General features: G+C 37.9%; 1 protein-coding gene across 5 annotated transcripts in view; it reads right to left on the minus strand.

The window, feature by feature from the left end:
• Window positions 1-23,593, minus strand: part of APP (amyloid beta precursor protein) — a 275,532-nt gene that overhangs the window by 76,378 nt on the left and 175,561 nt on the right. For all 5 annotated transcript variants that reach the window (XM_059921407.1, XM_059921406.1, XM_059921405.1 and 2 more), the window contains 3 exons: window positions 13,772-13,905; window positions 8,823-8,897; window positions 7,954-8,112 (listed from right to left, as the gene is read on the minus strand). In XM_059921407.1, the coding sequence (XP_059777390.1) occupies window positions 7,954-8,112; window positions 8,823-8,897; window positions 13,772-13,905 (368 nt within the window). The remainder of the gene's footprint in view (window positions 1-7,953; window positions 8,113-8,822; window positions 8,898-13,771; window positions 13,906-23,593) is intronic.

Below are 23,593 nucleotides of genomic sequence, written 5' to 3' on the forward strand. Positions count from 1 at the left end.
TCCGTGGACAAGCTGCACAAAATGAGTGAACTCCTTGAAACCTATGTGTAATTTTGTGTGCACACACACACACGTTTCTAGGGGGAAGATCCCTTGTTGCTATCTGTTCTGTAGGGCAGATATCTGTAACGCCAGAGAGTTAAGTAACCACTGGATTATTAAATAATGTGTTATGCATTTGTCTAAAAAAAAATATTTATGTTTTCATAATGGGTTTTCATTTTCAAGAATGAATGAAAATAGATATTGACATATAAATATGTATGTGCAACCTTTGCTAGAACGAAATATGACATCCCAGTGCTGTATGTTTGACAGCATCAGATGAAGAGCTATTTCGACTCTGAAGACAGTGACTAAGCGGGGCTCTGCTGTGGAGGGAATCTGGGTGAGGAATAGGGTCTCAGAGGCACAGGACAGCTTTCAAGAGGATGCCTTGCCTACATACGTCTTAATTTTCTATTTAACTTAATTCAATTAAAAACAGAAAACACTAGTGTCTCTCGTTACACACTTCCTGCTGGTCTTTAGTAAGATCTGTCTATTCAGCTTGGTAAAGATTCAAAGCAAGGTAAGAGGTAATACTGAGAGGTTTTTCCGGCATAGCATGCAAACCACACAGCATAGTTTATAGGACTTTGTTTAATAAATGCGAATTCTCCCATTTGTCTTTCCACCCACCATTTGATACAGGGTCTGTCCTTAAAAGCTCTCAAGTTAACAGGTCCCCTTGTGCTCACCAATTTTTACAAACCTCAACTAAAAATAAATGAATGATGAATGAATGAATAATAAATATATAAGGTACAGGATAATTATATTTCTCAAAGATGATTTTCAAGCCAGTAGTCTTTTAAGTACATTCTGATCAGCTTTACAAAATTTTGATTATATTCAAAACTTGGGGGCTTCCCTGGCGGCGCAGTGGTTAAGAATCCGCCTGCCAATGCAGGGGACACAGCTTCAAGCCCTGGTCCGGGAAGATCCCACATGCCGCGGAGCCACTAAGCCCGTGCACCACAACTACTGAGCCTGTGCTCTAGAGCCCGCGAGCCACAACTACTGAGCGGGTGTGCCACAACTACTGAAGCCTGTGTGCCTAGAGCCCGTGCTCTGCAACAAGAGAAGCCACCTCAATGAGAAGCCCGCACACCGCAATGAAGAGTAGCCCCCGCTCACCACAACTAGAGAAAGTCCACGCGCAGCAACGAAGACCCAAGGCAGCCAAAAATAAATAAAATAAATAAATATAAAAAACCCAAAAAACTTGAGGGTAGGATGTTTGAAATTTCTTAGTACTCATCTCCCTCAGCGCATTCACATATTAAGATGTCAGCAAATAATTTTTAATTTATTTACCATCCATTATATTGAGGTGTATATGCAGTATATTTACCTTGGAGATATATATTATCTACATATATTCTATCAATGCTTCCTATTTCTTTTGCGACCAAAAGTGATGAGCAGAAAATGAAGAACTGCGGGGAGAAGGGCAGTTAGCAATTATATAAAAATGAAAACAGTCAAGTTTAGCACCTCAGTTTCTGTTTACGTTATAAAACATAGTTACACCAACATTCATGTTGGCTAAAGACTGATTTAGTTGGTACCTCCTCATGCTGTCACTAGTTTGCCTGCCACGGCATACCAACTAATTGCTGTCCTTTATTTTCTCCAATGATTGCTACTTTTTATTGAACACGTATTGCCCTGCTGTTAAAATACACCTAACAGCAGTGAGCAAAATCTCAATTTAGGGAAAAAACCGTGCTCCTTAATGGTAAATCTCACAAATCATTCTACTAAAGAATTGTATGAAGACATTTTCAGGAATCTCAAGAAAATTTAACATTTGGCTGAGCTAATCTAGTATACTGTTGGTGGGAGTGTAAATTGGTAGAGCTATTATGGAAAGCAGCATGGAGATTCCTGAAAAAATTAAAAATAGAACTACGATACAATCTAGCAATTCCATTCCTTGGTATTTACCCAAAGAGAATGAAGACACTAATTCGGAAAGATGTATGCACCCCAATGTTCATAGCAGGTTTATTTACAATAGCCAAGATACAGAAGCAACCTAAGTGCCAACTGCCAGATGAATGTGTAAAGAAGATGTGGTATACACTTGCAATAGCATGGATGAATCTGGAGAGTATTATAATTAGTGAAATAAATCAGACAAAGACAAATACTCTATGTTTTCACTTATATGGGGAATCCAAAAAATAAAACAAATGAACAAATATAAAAAAACAGAAACAGACTCACAGATACAGAGAACAAACTGATGGTCACCAGCAGGGGAAGAGGAGAATAATGGGTGAAATTGGTGAAGGGGATTAAGAGGTAGAAACCTCTAGCTGTAAAACAAACATGTCACAGGGATGTAATGTACAGCATGGGGAATATAGTCAATAATATTATATAATAATTTTGTATGGTATGCAATCTATAAAAATACAGAATCACTATGTTTTATACCTTAACCTAATATAATACTGTAAGTCAACTATACTTCAATTAGAAAAAAAAAAAGAAAAGAAATGAGAAAGGAAAGAGTGCCGGTGCTAAAGAAACTGCCCCCCAATTTTTTTGCTCAATTAAATGTTGAGAGTCTGAGTGTGAAGCATCAGATACAAGCATGAAATTTATTTTAGTATGGATAAGATGGTTGCAATGCAGTATTTAGTATCCAAATTTAGTATGGATAGGATATCTCATGAGACACTGGAAAAAAACCAAAACAACACTACTGGCACACAGACACACAGACATACGTGAAAATGTTTAATTCTTTCTTTCACATAGAAAATTCTTAGAAGTTGTTGAAGTCGGGATAATAATTAGGATGTTGTCTAATGGAGATTTAGACTGAGTATCTGTAAAGACACCAAAAATCCAAGAATTACGTAGAAAGCTTTGGCTTTTTGTCTCTTATCTTTAAAACACTTCAGTTCTTACTCCAGCTCCTAAGTTTTTCCAGACCTAAGCCTACAATGGAAAGTTTATTTTAAACAGAAATTCCTATGCAGCCTTTGGTTTATCTATATGGGATCCCACTTAAGTCTAGCTTCTCTTCAGATTACACAGAATGTTGAACAGTCAGGCAATATCATAATCTTTTCTCCATCTATGAAGTAGACCCTGCCAGTTACAGGAGGGAAGGCTCAGATAGTATTGAGCTCATTATTTCATGAGTTGCATCAATTTGAGCTCTGTGAAAATAAGAAGCCAAAGTCCTGTGTTTTGTGATGATAATTTAGTTTAAAGCAGTACTTATGTTTAGTAGTTTAAAGGCCTCCAAGGGTGATAGAAGTTTAACCATGTGTGATGCCACTTTGGAGAAGACTTTAACTTTTCTGGAGAAAAAAGCGTAACTCCTTTATTTTTCCAAGGAATCTTCTAGAGAAGTGAAAATTTTGAAGAGCTGGTCCTTAGAAGAGTTACTAGCCCTCTACAGATTAAGAGTTTATCCTAGTGCAAAGACACAACTGCATTCTAATTTTTTTATTCCTGGGGGTTGGGAGAGGGCGGAAGAGGATGGACGTACATGGAGAGACTGTTTTAACAACTGTAATATGTAAAGTACATATGTATATAAAAATTCTAAATATGATTCAAACAATGCACTTCTCGGTTGGCCATTCAGTGTATCAGCCAGTAGGAATGTAATTAATCAAAAAGGAAATTTGGAACATAAAGCACACACAGACACAGGGACTCACAAATGAAATTCGTGGTAGAGCAAGGAATTCCAGCTGCACAAAAACATCATTACGTCATACTTCCGAGCTTGGGTTTAAAAAAAAAATGAAAGCATGGATTAAACCTAAGCTTCAAAGAGACTGTATAAACAATCCATCTTGCTCCAGATTCCTGTTTGTGAAGTTGGGGACTATTTGGCAAAAGTGGTCAGGGTTAAGGGGATAGTTATTCTGACGTGATTATCAGCTACAGAATCTACAGAAAAAACACCTGACTAATTCATTTTCTTATATTCAGCTCACATTGAGTAAATATTTTGTATTTTCCAGGCACTGTGTAAGTATGAGGGAGATTTCAGAAATACTTATTTATGGCTCCAATACAAGACATGACCTTTCTCAGAGAGTTACTGGCAAGCTTCTGATTTATGTCTTTCAACAGCAATATGTAAAAGCCCTCAAGAAGGGATTTAGAATTTTCTCGCATTTTCCGAAGTGTGGAGCTAAGTGCCATGTCAAGCTATACATTAAAATTCAAATAAAACCCACAGACAAAGACAATAACTTAACAAAAATGGCAGGTAATGCCAAGGTTGCATGCCTGTAACTACCCAGTCCCAGTTTTTATTAGATGGGAGAGTTTTATGCATTTCTAGGTAAGAATTCAACATGAATCCTTGGATCAATCAACAACAATCTGATTTTTTGACAGTAAAATAGTTCTTCTTAATCCAATTTTAAATTTTTATTTCAAATAAACAGGTTGTCTAATTCTACACGGAGTGATCAACTGACTCAGGGAAAGCATGATTATGACCAAATCTGAAATTATCCCCTTTGATAACACAAGAAGCTTTGGCAAATATTATTCTTGTCACTGTCTTTCCTGTGATGGCTGATGGGACTGAACTGAAAGATCTGAAATGTGCATTTGTTGAAGACTCCATTCAGTCCTCATCTTACTTTCAGCTCTATCAATGACCATTTAGCAAAGATCTTACTTCAGAAATCGGACCTTTAGCTGGAACGCTTCGCTAAATGTCAGCTATTAAGATTCTGGTCTCAACACCCACCACCCTGCCTTGCTCTGGCAAATGATGCTGATGGCCCCGCACCCCAAAATAAAGTCCTGTTAAAAAAAAGAGAGTAACCAAGGAACTCATTCTCCAGATACGTAAACATAATTTTACTGAACAGTGCCAGGACAGATTTTTTTCTGAAGAGAAAATGAAAATGCTAATGTGAATATTCTTTTTCAAAAGCTTTCTGTTCTGAGAGGAAGCCTGGTCTGGTAGGAGGCCCTGCAGTGGTCACCTGTGACTCACAGCTCTACCCTGTCCATTACTAGTGGTGTCACCCTGAACTAGCCACTCAGTCTCAGTGACGTCATTGGTAAAACAGGGTCAATACTATTTTGCTATCTGGAAGAGTACCAGAGCTCTCTTATGGTTCCTCAGAGCTTTCTGCACTGAACCTTAGTATAGAAAGAAAAATCAAAATGATGAGGAGAATCAGTGCAAGTGGGTGGTTTTTTGGTTTAGTTACATAGTGTACACACAGACTGCCACTTCCAGCCAAGGTAAGTAGTGGAAACTAGATTTACCCTGCTGCCGGTAACAACCAAAGAATGGACAAACTATATAGGACTATATTTCTGTAAGATATTAGACACCAGGTGAAGGACAGAGACCACTGAGAAATAAGGAACAAATATTGTGAGCTCTACAATTGCCCAAGCTTACTGCCTTGAGTTTCCAGGCTGTGGTTCCAGGCGTGGGAACCCAGGCAGAGCCTGGGAGATTCCAGAGAGCTGAAGATATGGGGTGAGAGTCTAAAGAGACGGAGGTGGCTGGCAGTCACAGGAAAAAATACTGGAGAGGAAGGAGTTGCTCAGAGAGAGAACCTGGAGATGATGCCCTATGAGAATGCAGTTGACTAATGATCAATGCACGCACATGAAAGAAACATGAGGCCATGGGAAAAAAATCTCCCAAAAGGATTAGAGGTAACAGTGTCTGGTGTTCACACAGGGTCAGAAATAGTACTTGTTTCCATCATCCAGATGGAAAAACTCAACATTCATGGTAGATTACTCAGAAGGGTCTTGCTTCAGGATTGAGGAATCACTCGCCACAGGCTGATAACTGATCTGTTAATCTATTGCAGTAATTTACTGCATTACAGAACAAAGCTCAGGAATAGTAATAGGTATCCAAAAATACCCAGCACTCAACAAGGTGAACTTCACAATGTTGGAAAGCCAATAAAAAAATTCCAAAGGTTCAAAAATTAAGTAAAGATATGGAAAATATGAAACAAACATACAAAAATCCAGATTAAAATTCTAGACATGAAAACTATAATGTATGATATGAAAAATAGCCAGAGGGGGTTAATGGCAGGTTGAAATATACCAGGACACATCATAATCAAATTGCTCAAAACTAGTGATAAAGGAAAAATCCCTAAAAGCAACCAGATAAAAAAAGATATATTATTTACAGAGACATAAAGAAAAGGATGATATAAGTATTTTGTTGCAAACAATGCAAATAAGAAGACAATGGAGCATCAACATTAAGGCAATCGAAGAAAAACTTCAACCCAGAATTCTATCCCAGTAAAAATGTCTTTTAAAGGAAAGGTGAAATGAAGATATTGTCAGGCATACCCAAGCAAAAAGAATTCTTTACGAATCTATACGCATTAAAATAAATTTTAAAGGAAGTCCTCTGGGTAGAAGAAAAATGATTCCAGAGGGACCTACACAAGGAACAAAGAACACCAGAAATGGTAACTATATAGGTAAATAAATATTTTTCTTATTATTTAACTCTTTAAAAGATAATTGACTGTTTAAAAGATAACAATAATGTAGTATGGAAAAAGTATGACAACAACAGCCCAAAGAGTAGGAAACGGGAAATGGGAGTACCTTATTGTAAGGTTCTTGTAATATAAGGGAAGTGGTATAACATCATTTGTACTGGTATAATACCATTGTGAAAAGTTAAAGATGTTTTCTACAAACACTAAAGCAAACACTAAAATAATTAATAAAGAGTTAAAGGTAAAAGGACACAAAATAGAATCATAAAATATATTCAATTAATCCAAAAGGTAGCAAAAAAAAAAAAGGGGGAACAAGGAACAGATTGGACAACTAGAAAACAAATAGCATGATGATGGATTTAGGCATAATCATATCAATAACTTCATTAAATGGTCTTCTTAATTAAAGGGCAAGACCCAAGTATATGCTGCCTACAAGAAATGTACTTCAAATATAAACGAATAGATTAAACAAAAACACAAGGTTGGAAAAATGATACACTATGATACATTAAAAGAAAGCTAGAGTAGCTTAATTAATATCAGACACAGTAATTTTAGAGCAAAACATGTTACTAGGGATAAAGAAGGACATTTGATAATGATAAGGGGGGTAGAGAGGACATAACAACACTGAATGTTTACGCACCTAAGAACAGAGCCTCAAAATACACAAAGCAGAACCTGAGGGTATCACATGAGAAAGAGTCCAATCCACAATTATAGTTGGAGATTTCAATATTCCTCACTCAGTAATGGATAGAACAAGCTGACGTGATGTACACACACTCATGCTCAGAATGTTCCTTACATCCAAAGTAAGCTCTCCCATGAAGCCTTTGCTTGCAGTGCTTGGTAAGCCTTTCTGGGCATTTATCCCTGAATACCACAAATAAACCCCTTTGCTGTGGACGTCATGACCAAATAGGGCTCCTATCCCCAGAGAATATGGCTGCTGCTCTCAGCAGGAAATTTCAGTTCTAGTTCCTATTATTCCACTAAAAATCCTTATAACCCAGCCAAATCTCAGCTTTTAAAGATCTCATTTACATCATAAGGGGGCTGGGCTAGGTTACATCTAAATTCCTTCCAGCTCTTGTGGTTCCCTGACTTCAACTATACCATGAACTGTCACCAGCCAGGGATACCAACTCAAATCAGGTCTTGCACTGTGAGCGCCCGGGAAGCCTGTCTGACTCCTCGGTGGAAAGGTGTGTCTACTGTACAGAGATGGTCCTATGGAGGCAGCTGCCCTGTGACCCTTTAACCTTCAAGATAAAACAGACTGAGGTTGAACCTGGGAATAACGGTGCTCTTAGAAACTTCTCCCAATTTCTTTCTTAGGGCCTTCAGTCCCCAGTGTCCCCATGCCTACTGGCTGCTGTGCCCTGAGCTGTGAAGGGAAGCCTACCCGAGGGGGTACAGCCTGCAGAGCGGTGATGTAGTTCTCCAGGGCCAGGCGGCGGCGGTCATTGAGCATGGCTTCCACTCTGGCCATGTGCGTCTCCACCAACTGCTGCCTCTCGTTGGCTGCTTCCTGCTCCAAAGATTCCACCTTTTCCTGGAAATGCTGCCGTCACAAACACAGGCACGTGACAATCGGGAACGGGACAAATAGGATGGAGCAGCAAATTCAAGTCTTTTAAAAGGCATATCATACTTTGTTTTATTCAAAGACTTCAGTCATTCCAACTGACTAATTGACTAATTCAGCATGTCTTATGGGTTCCCCTCCATTTCCCTGCTTTTCATCCCCAGACCTAATTTCTCAGTGTAAATCATTATTTCATATGGTCACTGAAAACTGATTTGACTAACCGTAAGGTAGAATAAATGTATATATTCTTGAAACTCTAAATTACATGCATATTTATGAAAGCCCTCTCTTACTCAGAGAACTTTAAGAAAATGATCATGATAACCTCATGGTTTCCTGAAGGCAATTCTGAGAGGGGTTCCAGTCAAAAATTCAAATTATCGTGTAAATTTGCCACGGGGAAGAAGTAGCAGAAGATTATGGCAACCAGAAAGATATATTATTGATAAAAGTTAGACTTTAAGTAACAATATGAGTTTTAAAGAAATGAATTATAATGAGCTAATTGGGAGCAAAAGTAAGGCAGGGTTTAAGCAACTGAATTATCAGACAATGATTAGCAGTAGTCCAAGTTGAGGGAAATATGAACAATCATGCATGCGGTTCCAGCAGATGCTTGAAAAGGTGCAGGCGCTACATCAACAAGGGTACGATGCCTGGTGGAGGACGGACTCAGGGTTTACCTGGATCACTGCTTTCTTATCAGCTTTAGGCAAGTTCTTTGCTTGACGTTCTGCCTCTTCCCACTCCCTCATGACCTACAAAAGGAGGCAATCATTTAAAACCATCAGTGCTTTTTTCAAATATAGATTTAATGAGCTAGATCACTGTTTTTTTTTTTTTCTTCGACATTTGACACTTTAAACATGAAAAAAATGATCATGTTCCATCCCTAGCTCAATAATATTTGACCTCCCACTAAGATGTATATAAACTATCACAGCAGTACAGTAAACATAACCGTTCACCTTTATATGGCCCTTTGAAACAAAGTCGGTCTTTTTTCTTTTCTATTACTTTCAGAAATCGCTGAAAGTCATTTCATTTGATGTGCACAAATGTCAACGATTCATAAAAGGCATATATTACCTGTATAAGGTCTTCCAACATTAAATTGAACACGTTGGTTTTAGTCTTTTGTGAAAGCAAGTTATAAAAATTCAAACAGTACGAAGGGGGAAAAAGCATATATAAAACTTTATGCATGTGTACACATGCCATGAGCACAGAACCAAGAAGTATATAATAGAGGAACTAAAAGAAGATTTCAGTTGTCAGAAATCCTAAGATCCACCCCACTGAAGAACTGATGGGCAATTAGAACATTTTGCTTGCCAACTTGCCTCACGAACAGCAAAGAATACTCTAAATTCCTCCAGAAATTCCAAGACAGTACACGTTATAATGTTCTGAATGTAGCAAAAATTATTCTTGGTAAGTAACACTAATTTGGTAACCAGGCTAATCTGTTTTGTAGGAAAATAAGACTTCCTCTTCTCATCCATGATGTTCACTCAGGATTTCTCTGAGAGAAGTTCACTCACTGATCTGAATGCAAAGAGGAAAAGTCTGCAGCTGTGGATGCTGCTGAAAGGAAACGATGTTTGATTCTCACCACTTACAGCTTCCTTTTCCTTTTCAAGTGTACTACCCACGATCAAGTAGTTTTTTTTTAAGTGTAGCTCATACCTGAGCAAGGTAATATAAAGAACAGAAAGATCCAGTAAGCAAAATAATGGTTTGTTGACAGCTGTGTACTTGCATACTTTGTGGACATACAAAGCACAAGAAACCCTGATTTCTGTATTATAAGAGCCTGTTATTTACAGGTATTTATTCCTAAGGAATTGATTTTTTTCAGACATCCTTGAAGCTTGGCATAAGTAACTACTGATAGAGAAGTTCTGTGAGACTGTCACATCACATCATCATGTCAGTTTTTAATGAGATACTCCATTGTCAGTTAGCATCGATCCATTGTCTAAAGTACAAGCTTCCCCATGTTGTTTACATGAAATTATGGAGAAAAAAGAATGGAATGAATTCTCTGTTACAAGTGAAGAGCATATAAGAAATAACCTAACACATGCACAGCAAAATTGGGGAAAATGTGCAGCTGCTATGAACAAGAACAGAATATAGAAGGAAAAGAAACATAATGCCCCAGATGCTTTGGTGGGTCCAAGAGTTAATGAAGACCAACTGTGAGATGGGGGCTACTAAAGACTACTTTTGCTTTACAGATGAGATAAGCCTTGAAATAAAAATATTTGAATTTCCTGCTTTGAAAATGTTCATAGTGGCAGTATTCTACCACAAATTCTTCAGGTAAGGAATCTCAAAATTAGTTTGAGAGAGAAGTCAGATGTTTTATTGGAATGTGAAAAACTGATTTCCTGCATTACATTTAAATCTTTACCATCTTCCTTTGTATATTCAGAACTTTCAGCTTTGAGCAGGGGAATCCATGGAATAATTAAGGAGATTTATTTAGCTAATGCATTGAAAATAAGCATTCCTGTAGAAATGAAATAAAATTTTGATTTTCAGAGCAATTTAATAATATCCTCCATCCTTCCAAATAAAACAATTCACCTACACCATCACACTAGGCCTACTTACTCAAAGATAAACACACACCGTGGGCTCAACATCTCCCTTTGAACAATGGCTTCCACTGAGGTCCACTGATAATAGAGTGCACCACTCCTGACCTGCTAAATACCAGATCCAGTGTTAATAGCTTTCCAAAATCTCTCTCGTTTGATTGATTTCTCACATGAGATTAGCCTTGGCCATCCCCATTTTTATGGATCAGGTTAAGTTACCTGCTCAAAGTTATGCAGGAAAAAAATGGAGAAGGAAGGATATAAACCGAGATCTTTGTGGCTCTAAAGACCATGCTTTTGTCCCCTGTGGCCTAATTAGCCATTATAAAATGGCAAATCCAACAGGTGAGCTAAGTTTATTTATATTTGGTGACAGGAGAAAAGGCCGTTCCTAAGATGTTGATGCTTCTATCATAAAAATAATAAATGTAGAGAAAGGTCAACTTCCATTTTGAAGAACCTTACTTTAAGGATACAGTAAAACTGTTAAAATCATATGGAATAAATGATCGTGCGCCTTCTTATATTTGCTAGATACTATTCATAACATAGAACGACAGAAATCTGTAAGTTCAGAGTTATCATGAGCCCCAGCAACAACAAAAGCCCCCAAATTCTCTGCATTGTAAGAAAACAAATAATAACAAAAACTGTAATAAAAATCATTTTAAAAGATGAAATTTTTAAATTAAAAATTCTCAGGATCTAGACTTCACAGTGGCACCATATAGTCTTATAAAGCAATTTTCCACTGCATGCATGAAAGTATCAGTATCATCCGGATTAATGGATCTTCAAAGACTTTGCTGTTTCATGCAGAGAAAATGACAACTAATACAGAGAGATTTAAGAGGCAGGCAAGTTCAAAGTCAAACAGTCTCCAGAATTCAGTACCATAGATTATGATGATAAATGTTGATCTCAAGCATCTCATACTCCTATGATCACTGGAATCTAAGAGACAACATTCTCTGCTCCAGGATAACATTCTTTAAATTATCTCAGATATAGGTAGTATCTAAAAGATGAAGAAAGTCCATCAAAACATATATGAACTAAGTCATGGCTTAAATAGGTGTGCTAAAATAAAGTTACTATTCTAGGAGAGATCTATAATATCTGAAAGAGTATTTGAAATCAGTGCTATTAACAGGCTCAAAATGACCAATAAATACTGGAAAAAATTCAGAATCTGTATTTTTTAAAAAAATAATGACTAAGTGGGTTCAAGATAGAAATGCAAGGTTAGGAAGGTACTTATATAAATGTATAGGGACTAAACGTTTACAATCCAGCTGGAGGAACAAAACTGGTGAGCAAATATTTAGTTAAATGCAAAAGAGCAATGACTGCTTGTCTCACTCTGAGGACTACGTGAGTGTAAGGAATGGCTGAGATGTGCCAGCGTGAAGAAGAGTGGGACACCTTTCCAGAGATCAATGCTGAGAGCAAAGAGAGTCCGTGATGAGTTTAGCATACGTTGAGCAGAGTGGTTTAAGGCTGCCCATATGACGATGGTAGCAGTTGAGGTGGGAGAGGAAGTAAGATGACTGGATTTGGGGTGCAGGAGGTTGGGTGAGGGGGCAGGCACTGGAAATGCCAAGCTGAGCGTTCAGTGTTTATTTTGTTATTTTTCTTTTTGGGGCCTTCATTGTCCCACAAATGGATTTTGTGGGCAATAACAAGGTTCTGAGAGCTTCAGAAACAAGTAGTGAGACAGGATTTAAGTTTAAAAGATGTCTTTTCAGTGGCAATAAGTATGGCAGCTGATAGTCGTCCTATTCCTACTTAACAGTGATTACATATTGTGTGTATCTTTCCTAAAGAAAAACCCTATTTTTCTTTCTTCATTCACTCATTTATGTTTCCTTAAATCTGACTTTTCCTATTATTTCTTCATGTTCACTCTTCAGGGTATAGACTATGAGTTGGAACGGTGATTGGCAAGTAAGTGATAGATACGTATTTGTTGAATGACTGAATGAATGAATAAAGAATCTGAGAAAGGGAACTTCCCTGGCGGTCCAGTGGTTAAGACTTCGCCTTCCAATGCCGTGGGTGCGGGTTTGATCCCTGGTTGGGGAGCTAAGATCCCACATGCCTCAGGGCCAAAAAACCAAAACAGAAGCAATATTGTAACAAATTCAATAAAGACTTTAAAAATGGTCCACATTAAAAAAAAAAAAAAACCTTAAAAAAAAAAAAGAATCTGAATCTGACGAAGGACTAAAATCCTCAGTATTATCTACCTCTAATACAACATCTAGCACCTGGTGGCAGGCATAACTTAAATTGTAGTTGGTATTATTACATGTAAATTAGTTGTTTTGGAAACAATTTTTTGTTTCATAAAGAACATGATTAAAAAAAACAGGGTTTGTAGCACAACATAGTGAAAAGAGCATTGTACGAGGAACAAGAAAGGCTTGGGTTCCAAATGCCTCTCTGTGTTACTTATACTGCTTTGTTCTAGAGTGGGAAGCTAAACGCTTGAAAGTTTACTGCATTATCTGTCATTTATGGGACTAGATAAAATGATCATTATGGTTCACTTTGGTTTTAAGCTCCTACAGTCCTATGAATTAACTCGGTAAGAAATGTTAGGTTCAAAGTTTTCATAATTTGGTATTCCATACAAAAATATTCATCTTTGCTAACGAACATTTTAAGTGATTTTAATTTACAACACCATTACAGGACTACGCTAAACACAGAGTGACAAAACCATCGAGAAAGGTGTACACACAACTTAATTTGTGCTTATAAAATCTTACTATACTTACTATACCTGTGTCTTTCCTAGGTGGCAAGTTCAAGGAGAATGCAAAAAGCCCCAAATCGGTGCCCTTATAGCAAACATTTACAATTAAAAATGTTATGTCTTTAAGATCTGGATAAAATTAAAGAACCTTACCCACCCCTAGGCATTCATCAACCATAGGGCCCCCGGGGAGACTCTGAGGCAGAGGCAAATCCAGATTTCCCCAGTATTGTACGACTGAAGGATGGAAAGTCACATGTACCTGGGACATCCTCTCGCGGTGCTTGGCCTCGAGCCTCTCTTTGGCTTTCTGGAAATGGGCGTGTTCATTCTCATCTCCAGGTGTCTCGAGATACTTGTCAACGGCGTCAGGGGTGCTGGCTGCTGTTGTGGGAACTATAAAGCAGAAGGAAAGAAGGCTTGATGAGAGTGACAGAATATCCAGTCATTTCAAAGAAAGCCCTATTTTCCGTTTATTCCAGAACAAAGAATTTAGTAAAGAAGCACATACAAGATGTTAATGTTGTTTAAGAGACCACGAGACATTTTGCAGCACAGCAAGGATGTCTTTCCTCCCTTTCAAGGAGAGGGTGAAGGAAAATCTTGAAAACAGTCCATTTCGCGATTACAGTATTATATTTAAAATTCTTTGCGAAACAAGCATGCATAGAGTAAAAACAGTTGGTGTTTAATACACACACGTTGCACCAAATCCCTATGCCTTGCTAGATTAATGTTTGTAACCTTGAAAGTAAATGGTGGTATCAATATCACACCTTAAGATTCCTGAAAAACCCAAAGAAATCTCGAAATTAGCCTATGCAGAATAACTGCACCTTAGAGAAAAGATAAATCCTACACTATATATTTTAGATAGCTGGTGAGCAGTATTTGAAACAGTACCAAAAAACTCATAAATGTCAAATTCATTTTTGAAATTACAAAAGGATCTTTTTGCCTTCACAAATTTGGCAATAGTCAACCAATTCATTATACTAGTTGTCAAAAGGAAAGTGATTTCTATTTTGAATTCCACTAATACTGCTGAGCAATATTACTGAATTGCAGCATATACTGCTATATTATGTGGAAAAATAAATACCCATAAAACTGAAGAGTGTACTATAAAGCAAAAATGTCTGAAACTCATGAGCCAAGTGATTTATAATGCTTATAACCAGCAGTTTTACAAAAGATCAGTAACGACTAGTGAGAATTCAGAGCATTTATGAGCTTATTAAAAAAAAAACCCTACCTGAAAAGAAAACAAGATTTTGATTTAAAGAAGAAAGCCTGGGGACTTCGCTGGTGGCGCAGTGGTTAAGAATCTGCCTGCCAATGCAGGGGACATGAGTTTGATCCCTGGTCCGGGAAGATCCCACATGCTGCGGAGCAACTAAGCCCGTGTGCCACAACTACTGAGCCTGCGAGCCACAACTACTGAAGCCTGCACGCCCTAGAGCCCATGCTCCACAACAAGAGAAGCCACCGCAATGAGAAGCCTGCACATCGCAACAAAGAGCAGCCCCCGTTCGCCACAACTAGAGAAAGCCCGTGCGCAGCAGCAACGAAGACCCAACGCAGCCAGAAAAAAAAAAAAAGCATGTTCAACCAGAAAAATGAAATTAGGTGTTTTCACTATGTTCTCAGGTCGAATCAATTTATGTGTTTTATTCAAAAGATTACTCAACTATCTCCAGTGTTCTAAGTATTCCTCTTCCCTAATCTTATCTAAGATATCTGAGATACAGTAACCCCAAAAGAACTTAAATGAGAAGAATTAATTGCTAGGTCATTTCGAAACTAAACCATAAGATAAGTGTCTTTTAAGCATGTTTCAAGAAAACATCTGAAAATTCCCAATCTGAAGGCTCCAAGATTTGCACCAAAATGAGAAAGCTTTCTTCTTGTTATATAATTAAATAATAAATTTAAAGAGAACTATTCATTCGGATTTCTTCCCTTCTACTTCAATCACTGTTTAATAATTCTTTCTTTAAAAAATAAAAGCAGTTTAGTTGTCAATGCAGATGTTGCTCTGAAGTGGAAGGATACTTCACTTCAGGGCATATTCCTGGAATTGTTTTCAAAATACCAGGGGATTTTGAGTCAACTGGTCTGGGATTGGCACAGGGCATACCTATTGAAAGACATCTGTCCCTGTCTTCTGTGTAATAGACAAGGGGGAGGTGTATTTCAGCAGCACAAGGAAAGAAAGACGCAAAGAACATGAACTGTGTCATCAGGCACACCTTGATTTCAATAACATCTTGATCTTAGGTTAGTTGTGACCCAGAGCAAGGAACTTAAGCACTCTATGTTCCAGTTTATTCATCTATCAAGTGGTGACAACAGGCCAACATACTAGGAGTGCTGGGAAAATGAGATGCTATACCATGTGGTAGTCACCCTGCAGAAAGGGTGGCACCCATGGCACTTCATTCATGTTAGCGCCCTTCCCTCCTCCTTTGCTCATTACTACATCCTAATTCAAACCTTAGCACTTATCCTAACCATAGGAAAAACCAGCTACTTTTATCTCACATCCACTGAAAATGAATTACACACAGGATCATGAAGTACCATGGACAGGAAAAGTAACAGGTACTTTTCTAAAAAAATTTGGTATGACCTGCATAAAAGGCTGAAATTATTGAAAATGTATCCTAATTTTTAAGACGGAAAAATAATTTTCAATTAAATTTTTCTGTTAAAAAAACAAAGGTAAATGTTTTTCTGCATCAGCTTAAGCAACTCAATATGCATGTATTTTTAGCCTAACCATGTCCCCACTTGAAATGGAAGTGGTATTTAGCATTTTCCCCCATGATTTTAAACATTTTCTCATCTTTTCTGGTAGCAAATGAGAACAAGTTAAAGCTCTTTTGGCATAGTACAATCTGGCAGAATGATATAATTAGGCAAACTATGTTTCACATTTTGAACAAATGAAAATGTATAAATGTTTGGGGTCATATTTACAGATCAAGATAACTACCTGCTGTAAGTTGCTGTAACCATAGCATGGCACGCTCTTTGGAAAACTGAAATTGTAAAAGTTACTCTATAAGTAGAAAGCTTCTCCAACTCTTATGGTTTTCTCCAACTCTTATGATTTGCAAATCTACTGTTTTATGGAGAGAAACACTAAAATCCTAGTCACTGTAATCTAATTAGTCTAAGTTGAAATGCAGCTTTGCAATATTAAGAATAAAAGAATAAGAAAGAACTGAGCAAGCGAGGTATACTTAACAGGATGAAGACTATTTTAAGTATTAAACTTATATTTTAGGAACAAGGAAATAAATACAAATCTTGTATTACAGATTTATCCCATTTAATTGAGAAATATTTCTCAGTAAATCCTTGTTAGTGGCCCCTGATACTTTCTTTAGTTGAGGACTTTAAGAGAAGCTATCCTCTCTATTAATTTTTAATTCAAACTTTGTAGTCATTCATACTAGCCCTCCATCTCAATTGGTGTTAAGTAATTGAAAATTTCCTGTATTCATACCCATCAGCAAATTAGATCACTGACCAGTCAAGGAGAGAAGAATGATGGTATTTCTTAATACTTTAAAATGAATGTAGTATATTATCACTACCTTGCAGCTGGTGAGGAGAAAGAGGAAAACGTTTTAAGTTTGTACAGAGAGCTCAGCTTCTATTTCCCCTAATTTTCCTACATCCTAAAGACACGGTCATACCAGGACTGGCTGCCATTTTGTGATCATGACCATGGTAGGCCAGAGACATGATAACAAGGATGGTGGGTAGGGGCAGGAAAACCTGTGCCCTAATGCCCTTACTCTTTCAAGGTGCATCCTTTTGGGAAAGGAGCAGCTCAAGGAATGTCAGGAATGTTCCAGGGCACAAAGGAACAGGAAGCTGTATATCATGAGTCACTTAAACCGCTTAGAAAGCAGAAACAAATTGACTTTTAGGAGGGTTTATTTTTGTTGTGTTTTTTAAACAAAAAGCACAAAGCAGTTATCCTGTTCAGAGACCTTCGAGGTTCCTTAGAAACTGTGATCCAGGCTCAGATTTCCAGGTTGGCCAAATAATAATACCCTCCATTCATTAGCGTCTACTGCGCTAGGCACTTTACATGTGTTCTCATTTAACAGGTGGGGAGGAGAAAACATTACCCTGTTATATACATTTACTGTGTACTAAGGAAATACTGTCGCTTAACATACTCACATCCCCAGACACACACAAGCAAGTCTGAATTTAGGATTACTAAACCATGAAGAGGCTATAAAGTTAACACTTAGAGCAGAAAGGGGCTAATCCATCGACATGTCTGGGGTACTACAACGGGTTTGGTTTGTTCATGACCAACCTGTACAGGCAAAAGATATGCTTTGTTATGATAACTGCCAGCCTATTTTCTAACAAACACTTTCCTGCCCTGAATGCTATCTGGTAAATGACCACCAACCAACGTTTCAGCAGCAGAAGTAGGGTTATGAAGCAGGTCAGGAGAGAGAGCCCATTGAGCTTGAATCTGAATGATCTTTTGGCCTTTGGCCTCAGCTCAAACATGCTCCTTTGTACCTCCTGCAAGCAGGCTCACTGGGTCTATTCACCCTTCCGCAGAAAACCAGGCTTAAACATCTGCAGCTCTATGTTTCGACCTCTACAGCTGGCAAATAATTAGCAGCGCTCTCACCATCACGTGCATGGGCTTTTAACTTTTAAATGACCTTCATATTGATTTTCCTAGTCTAGTCTCATAACAGCCTTATAGAATATAGTAAGACACAGACCTTTTAATACTGAGAATGGGTGTCTAATGTAATACCAAATGAAAGCACGCAACAGAAACGCAGTTCCAATTCATAGCACGTTACTGCCTCAATGTGAACTGGATGACTAATGCTTTTGATATAAGCCTCCTCTCTTTTGTCTCTTTTGCAATCCTGGGAGGTCAGAGGTATCTGAGGAGCTGCATAGCAGCTTGGATGTAGACTCTGAGGCCTCGAGTGTGCTTGTTCGTTTCTTTATTCCTCCTTTCACCAAATCAACAGATATTACAGCCCCTAGTACCTGTGAGGTATACGGCAGAAACCAACGAGTGAAACAAAGACCCTTGTCCTGGTGGAATTATATTCTAGTGAGAGAAACGAACAGCACACACACACACACACACACAAACACACACACACACACACACACACACACACACACACACGAAGACAACAATAAATCACATTGTTAGAATGTGATTTGTGTTATGGAGAAAAAGAAAGAAAGAGCAGGGTTAAGAAGAAACAAGAGTGACGGGGAAGGAGTGGGGACAGTGCAGCAGTAAGTAGGTGGCCAGGCTCGGTCTAATTGAGAAGGTGACGTTTAGACGAAGAGCTCAACTGAAGCCTTACTTCCCAGTTACCTGCTGGAAGAACAGGCAGATGAAGAAACTAGCACAAAGGCCTTTGGAAGTGAGTATGCCTGGAAACTGGAAAATTCCAAGATGAGCAAGGTCTGTGTGACCAGAGCAGAGGAAGCAAGGGACAGAGTAGTGAGACAGGCAGAAAGGAAATGGGGACAGATCATGAAGGGCCTTGAAGCCATGGTAAGGACTCTTGAGGAGCCCATGTGGGTTGTTTTGAGGAGAGAAAAATGTGATGTGATGTGTTTTAAAAGGATCGTTCTGTCTGCTAAGTGACAAAGCAGAAGGTGATCTTTTAAGAGTAAAAGATGAAGATGAGGATGGCTTGGAAAAGTAGCAGGAAGTTGGTAAGGGAGTCTCATGGAAGGTACCCCCCAATACCCACACAAAGAGACATGAGAAAGAGCACAGATTTACTTTTTTTTCTCACCCCAAAATGCTGTTTCCTAAACCATAGGGTAACCAGATACTAAGGGAGACATTGTTTTCACATGTTGGTGAAGGTTCATTTCAGTTTTGATAATGATGCATCAATGCCTGTCACAACATTTCCACTTCACACTATAATCTCCTCTCTTAGTGTCAGGCAGAGCTCTATTTTTTGTGGGGTGAGGATGGTGGGAGAGGGGAGCAGATTTGCTTTCAATTTGTTAGCAAACCCGAGCTGCACCCAATGTTCCTGCCACAAAATATACCACCATCATTGGCGACATGGTGCCAGTGAAACCTTTTCATTCCTGTGTTTCCCCCAGAAAATTTAATAATTGTAAGGGGCGTTACATCAAATAAGGTAAAGACGGCTATGGTCTTAGAATGTGGTAGAGAGCACTTTTTTGGCACAGATGGAGAACTTCCGTATCAGGGACATCATCAAATTTAACTGCAAATGCACCAAATGCTCATTTTAGTTCTGATTCTGTAATCACTGCATAGTGCCCCTTTCCTATTCATATTAAAGACAGCAAGAACGGGGCGCCAAAAGTAGGGACATGGTGAAAAATTGCCGCTATCATTTTGATATCCGTTTGTTTCCTCAATCTCTAGGGTGACATATAATTTTAAGGTCGTAACGGGCTCAGGATGCAAAAAGAGAAATAACCGCGTCTTCAAACAGTAACAACTATGACTACCTCTCTAAACAGAGGCCATGAATGGCATGTAGTCAATATACTAATGTTAGAGTCTAACAAGAAAATTTGGTTGGTCTCCTTTCATCAGCAAAGAGGCAATTTATCTCTATAGCATTGACAACAGAAGATAAAAGTAAATTAAGACCCATACAGTCATTGCCTCATCATTGAAAATCCTATTTTATACAGAGCTAGCAATGCTGTCACATGAAATGGCTGTGATTTATATGATGGGTGGCAATGAGGATAATTTATATATAGGAAATACAAACCTGTAAAGGAAGATTTGATGCGAAACTTTCATCTCTCCACACGGCAGAGCTTATAGACTGACACCCCAACTTTAACAAAGAGAAAAAAAGTCTCTCCATTTCTCTAATTGCAAAATAACTAAGATCCCTAATGCATTCTAAACTCAAGTATTTATCAAGTCCCAGTTAGATGAGACATTTATAATGTGAAAATAGTCTGTGATCCTTACATGTGGTACCAGACTCTACAAAAAAAAGAACAAAGGCACTTTCCCCTGACATGCCCTGGTAACACACTTTATTTTATAGTCAGTGCAGTCATAGTTGGCAGACTATCAATGCATCGGGTGGACATAAGGTAATAAGAATGTAATCTATGCTGCGTTTACTCTAGTCATGCTACATTTCTTTTTTATGTCTTATGGACATGTACTGATGTGGGAATTTTGTCAAATATGTGAAATAAGCATGAACGAATCAATGCTGGTGTTCTTTTTTATTAATGTCTATATCCTATTTAGCACAATGCACCAAAATGTAAGAGCAACTTCAAATCTGAATCTGAAAACCATATGTGAGGCCATAGCGACAACCACTGGCATCTAGGATGTCTTAACCTTCAGTTATTGTTTTTTGTCAATTTGTCAGAGCTATGCTCTATTTCATTAATGGTGGATCATAAAAGGATGACCTGCCACAGTCACTTGATGCTCAACAGATGAGTTCAAAAAGTCAAAATCTTCAGTATTGTCCACTTTCATAGAATCTGTAGCCGTAAAAGCCACATGGAACTGTTAACCTCTATGGAGGTCTTAAGGATAAAACCAATTTCATTCTACTCCAGACTTCCACAGCCATGTTTCCCTCCACTTGTGCATTTTAGTTTATACTGTTATTTAATTCCAGCACATACTTGAGTCTCATCACATTGATAAAACTGTCAAGTTATTGAAAGTAGTTTGCTGGTGTCCCTTGAAATACCTAGCTTAGTACCAGCATGTCCCAGGCTCAAAAGTAACAGCTTTATTAAACCAGGGGTTGGACTGCTGGTCTCTTTTGGTAAATAATGTTTTATTGGAACACAGCTGTATCTATTCATTTACCTATTGTCTGAGGCTGCTTTCACACTACAACTGACGAGTTGAGTACTTATAACAGAGACCATTTGGGCTGTGGAACCTAAAATATTGACTCTTTGGTCTTTTACAGAAAATTTTTGCCGACTCTTTTATTTAACTATCTAGTTACTCTTCTTTGGAAATATTGTAGCTAAAGAACAGAGCACATACATAATGAGCAGTTTTTACTGTTCTTAGTAAATGAACTTTTTTTCTTTTTTGTTAAATGCTGGTTTGCTGAGCAAATCAATTCTTTTCAATCTTACGGTTTTTCACTATGGTAGCTTGGTGGAAAAAAAACCATTCTTTTTATCCTGATAATTTCTGGATACAAAAGATGAGGCTTCTCATACTTGTCAATGCAATAGATTGTATTGGCACTGATGTGACATGTAATTTAATGCACCATCGTGTCTTTTAATTGTTTTTAATAATGCTTGGCAGTTTCATAAAAATATGAGTTCTATTAGTATCAGAGAATGTGCTAACGGGAACTAATATTTGCTCTTTCACAATCAGAAGAACAAGTATAGTTAAGAACAATGGTTCAAGTCTGCCCAAAGACTAGATGGCCTTGGTATTATGACAGGACACTGCAACTCTGGGACTAAGGTGGCACATTCCATTCAAAGGACACACAGTACGTTATTCACAGTGCCACAACTCACTGCAGGTAAAGGGGTCACTCTCTTTGGCCAGACCCCTTGGTGCAGTTGGCTGACTTGAAATTGGCATGATGCTCTTTGAGATTAAAAGCATCCGTTTGCCTTTGGAGATGCAATCTGATGGGAAGAACACTAGGGGAAAAAAAGATCATACTCTCATGATGTTTACGTTTGAAACATAAACTATCAATAAATATTTCTGTAGTAATTTTATTGTTCACAAACACTGCACTGGGCCAAGTGAATGTGAAACCTTTGTATCATCCTAACCCAAATGGGCAGACACAAAATTCATGTCAGAAGCAACTCAAGTTTCATAAGATTTTTAATTCCAAATGGGAAAGGGATTTTTTTAAAGGACTCAAATCCATAAATTTATGAGTAAAATGAAAGCTCTTAGCCTCATGTCTCTACCCTCTCTACCTGTAGTTTAGATTCTTACCTATGATAACAAAACCCAAAAAATCAAGTGTCCCTTAAAATTGCAATGCTCAAAATCGGTTTTTATGACAAAGATTTAAAATCTAGAAATGCCTAATTATAATAAGAAGTCTTGACAGGAAAATTATTGTGTTTATAATGTAGACCATCACACATTTTCTTCACACAAGCAATCTTTTTTTTTTTTTTCCAAGCAATCTTATTATCAGTTTAACTGAAGAGCTTTGTCTAGCTCATTTCACACTTATTATTTCACCAGAAGCAACTCAGACTGAGAAACCCAGAAGACCACCCACCTTTGTGAAAAAAGATGTCCTCTGATTAGCCCTAGGTTGGTGAAGCATCCAAGGGCAAGCCCCAGCTGTCTCATCAAACGGGCTTGCTCACCTTTCTCAGTTTGGCTCATTTTCTCCCACGCCAGTCTGCTATCTGCATTTGACCTCCAGATGACTATGACTTTTTCAATTCAAATGTACAGCTTCGCTATAAATAAGAGAGCATAGCTGCACAGGCTATAAATAACTAGAAATTATATGCTTTCTCTAGTCTGTTTGGACTAGCATTGCAAAACCCTTCACTTTCTGTGATTGAACAGTCTCTGTAGGAAGACAAGAAAATACAGCTGCCAAAAATCACCCTCGCCCTCCTATAATGGAAAGGTGTCATGATCCCACACACACTACAAGTAGATGAAGAAAATTACTGGGAAAGAGAAAATTACAAGAGATTGTCAATGTCTGTTTTGAAGAGTTGAGGACACAAGTACAGTACCTCACGAAAATAAATTTATTGAATGATGACGTTCATTCCCAGTAATAAAAACAGAAAAAAACAATTCTTTCATATGCTTACAAATTATATAAAATGAAACAAAGTAAAAATAATGACTGTTTTGTAAAAGGGTGGGAAAGATTTAATTTACTGATACACGCTGTATTCATGGCATTTAGGAAAAAATGTTTTTAATATTTGTCATCCACTTCCCATGATTTTCTGCATTCTTAAAATGTGCTTCTGAAGCTCAAATGTAATTTTTCTAACCGGGAAAACAATATCAGAACCAAATAGTTGGCCATTTGGAGTG

The sequence above is a fragment of the Balaenoptera ricei genome, chromosome 4, assembly GCF_028023285.1.
Source record: "Balaenoptera ricei isolate mBalRic1 chromosome 4, mBalRic1.hap2, whole genome shotgun sequence".
Classification (NCBI taxonomy): Eukaryota; Metazoa; Chordata; class Mammalia; order Artiodactyla; family Balaenopteridae; genus Balaenoptera; species Balaenoptera ricei.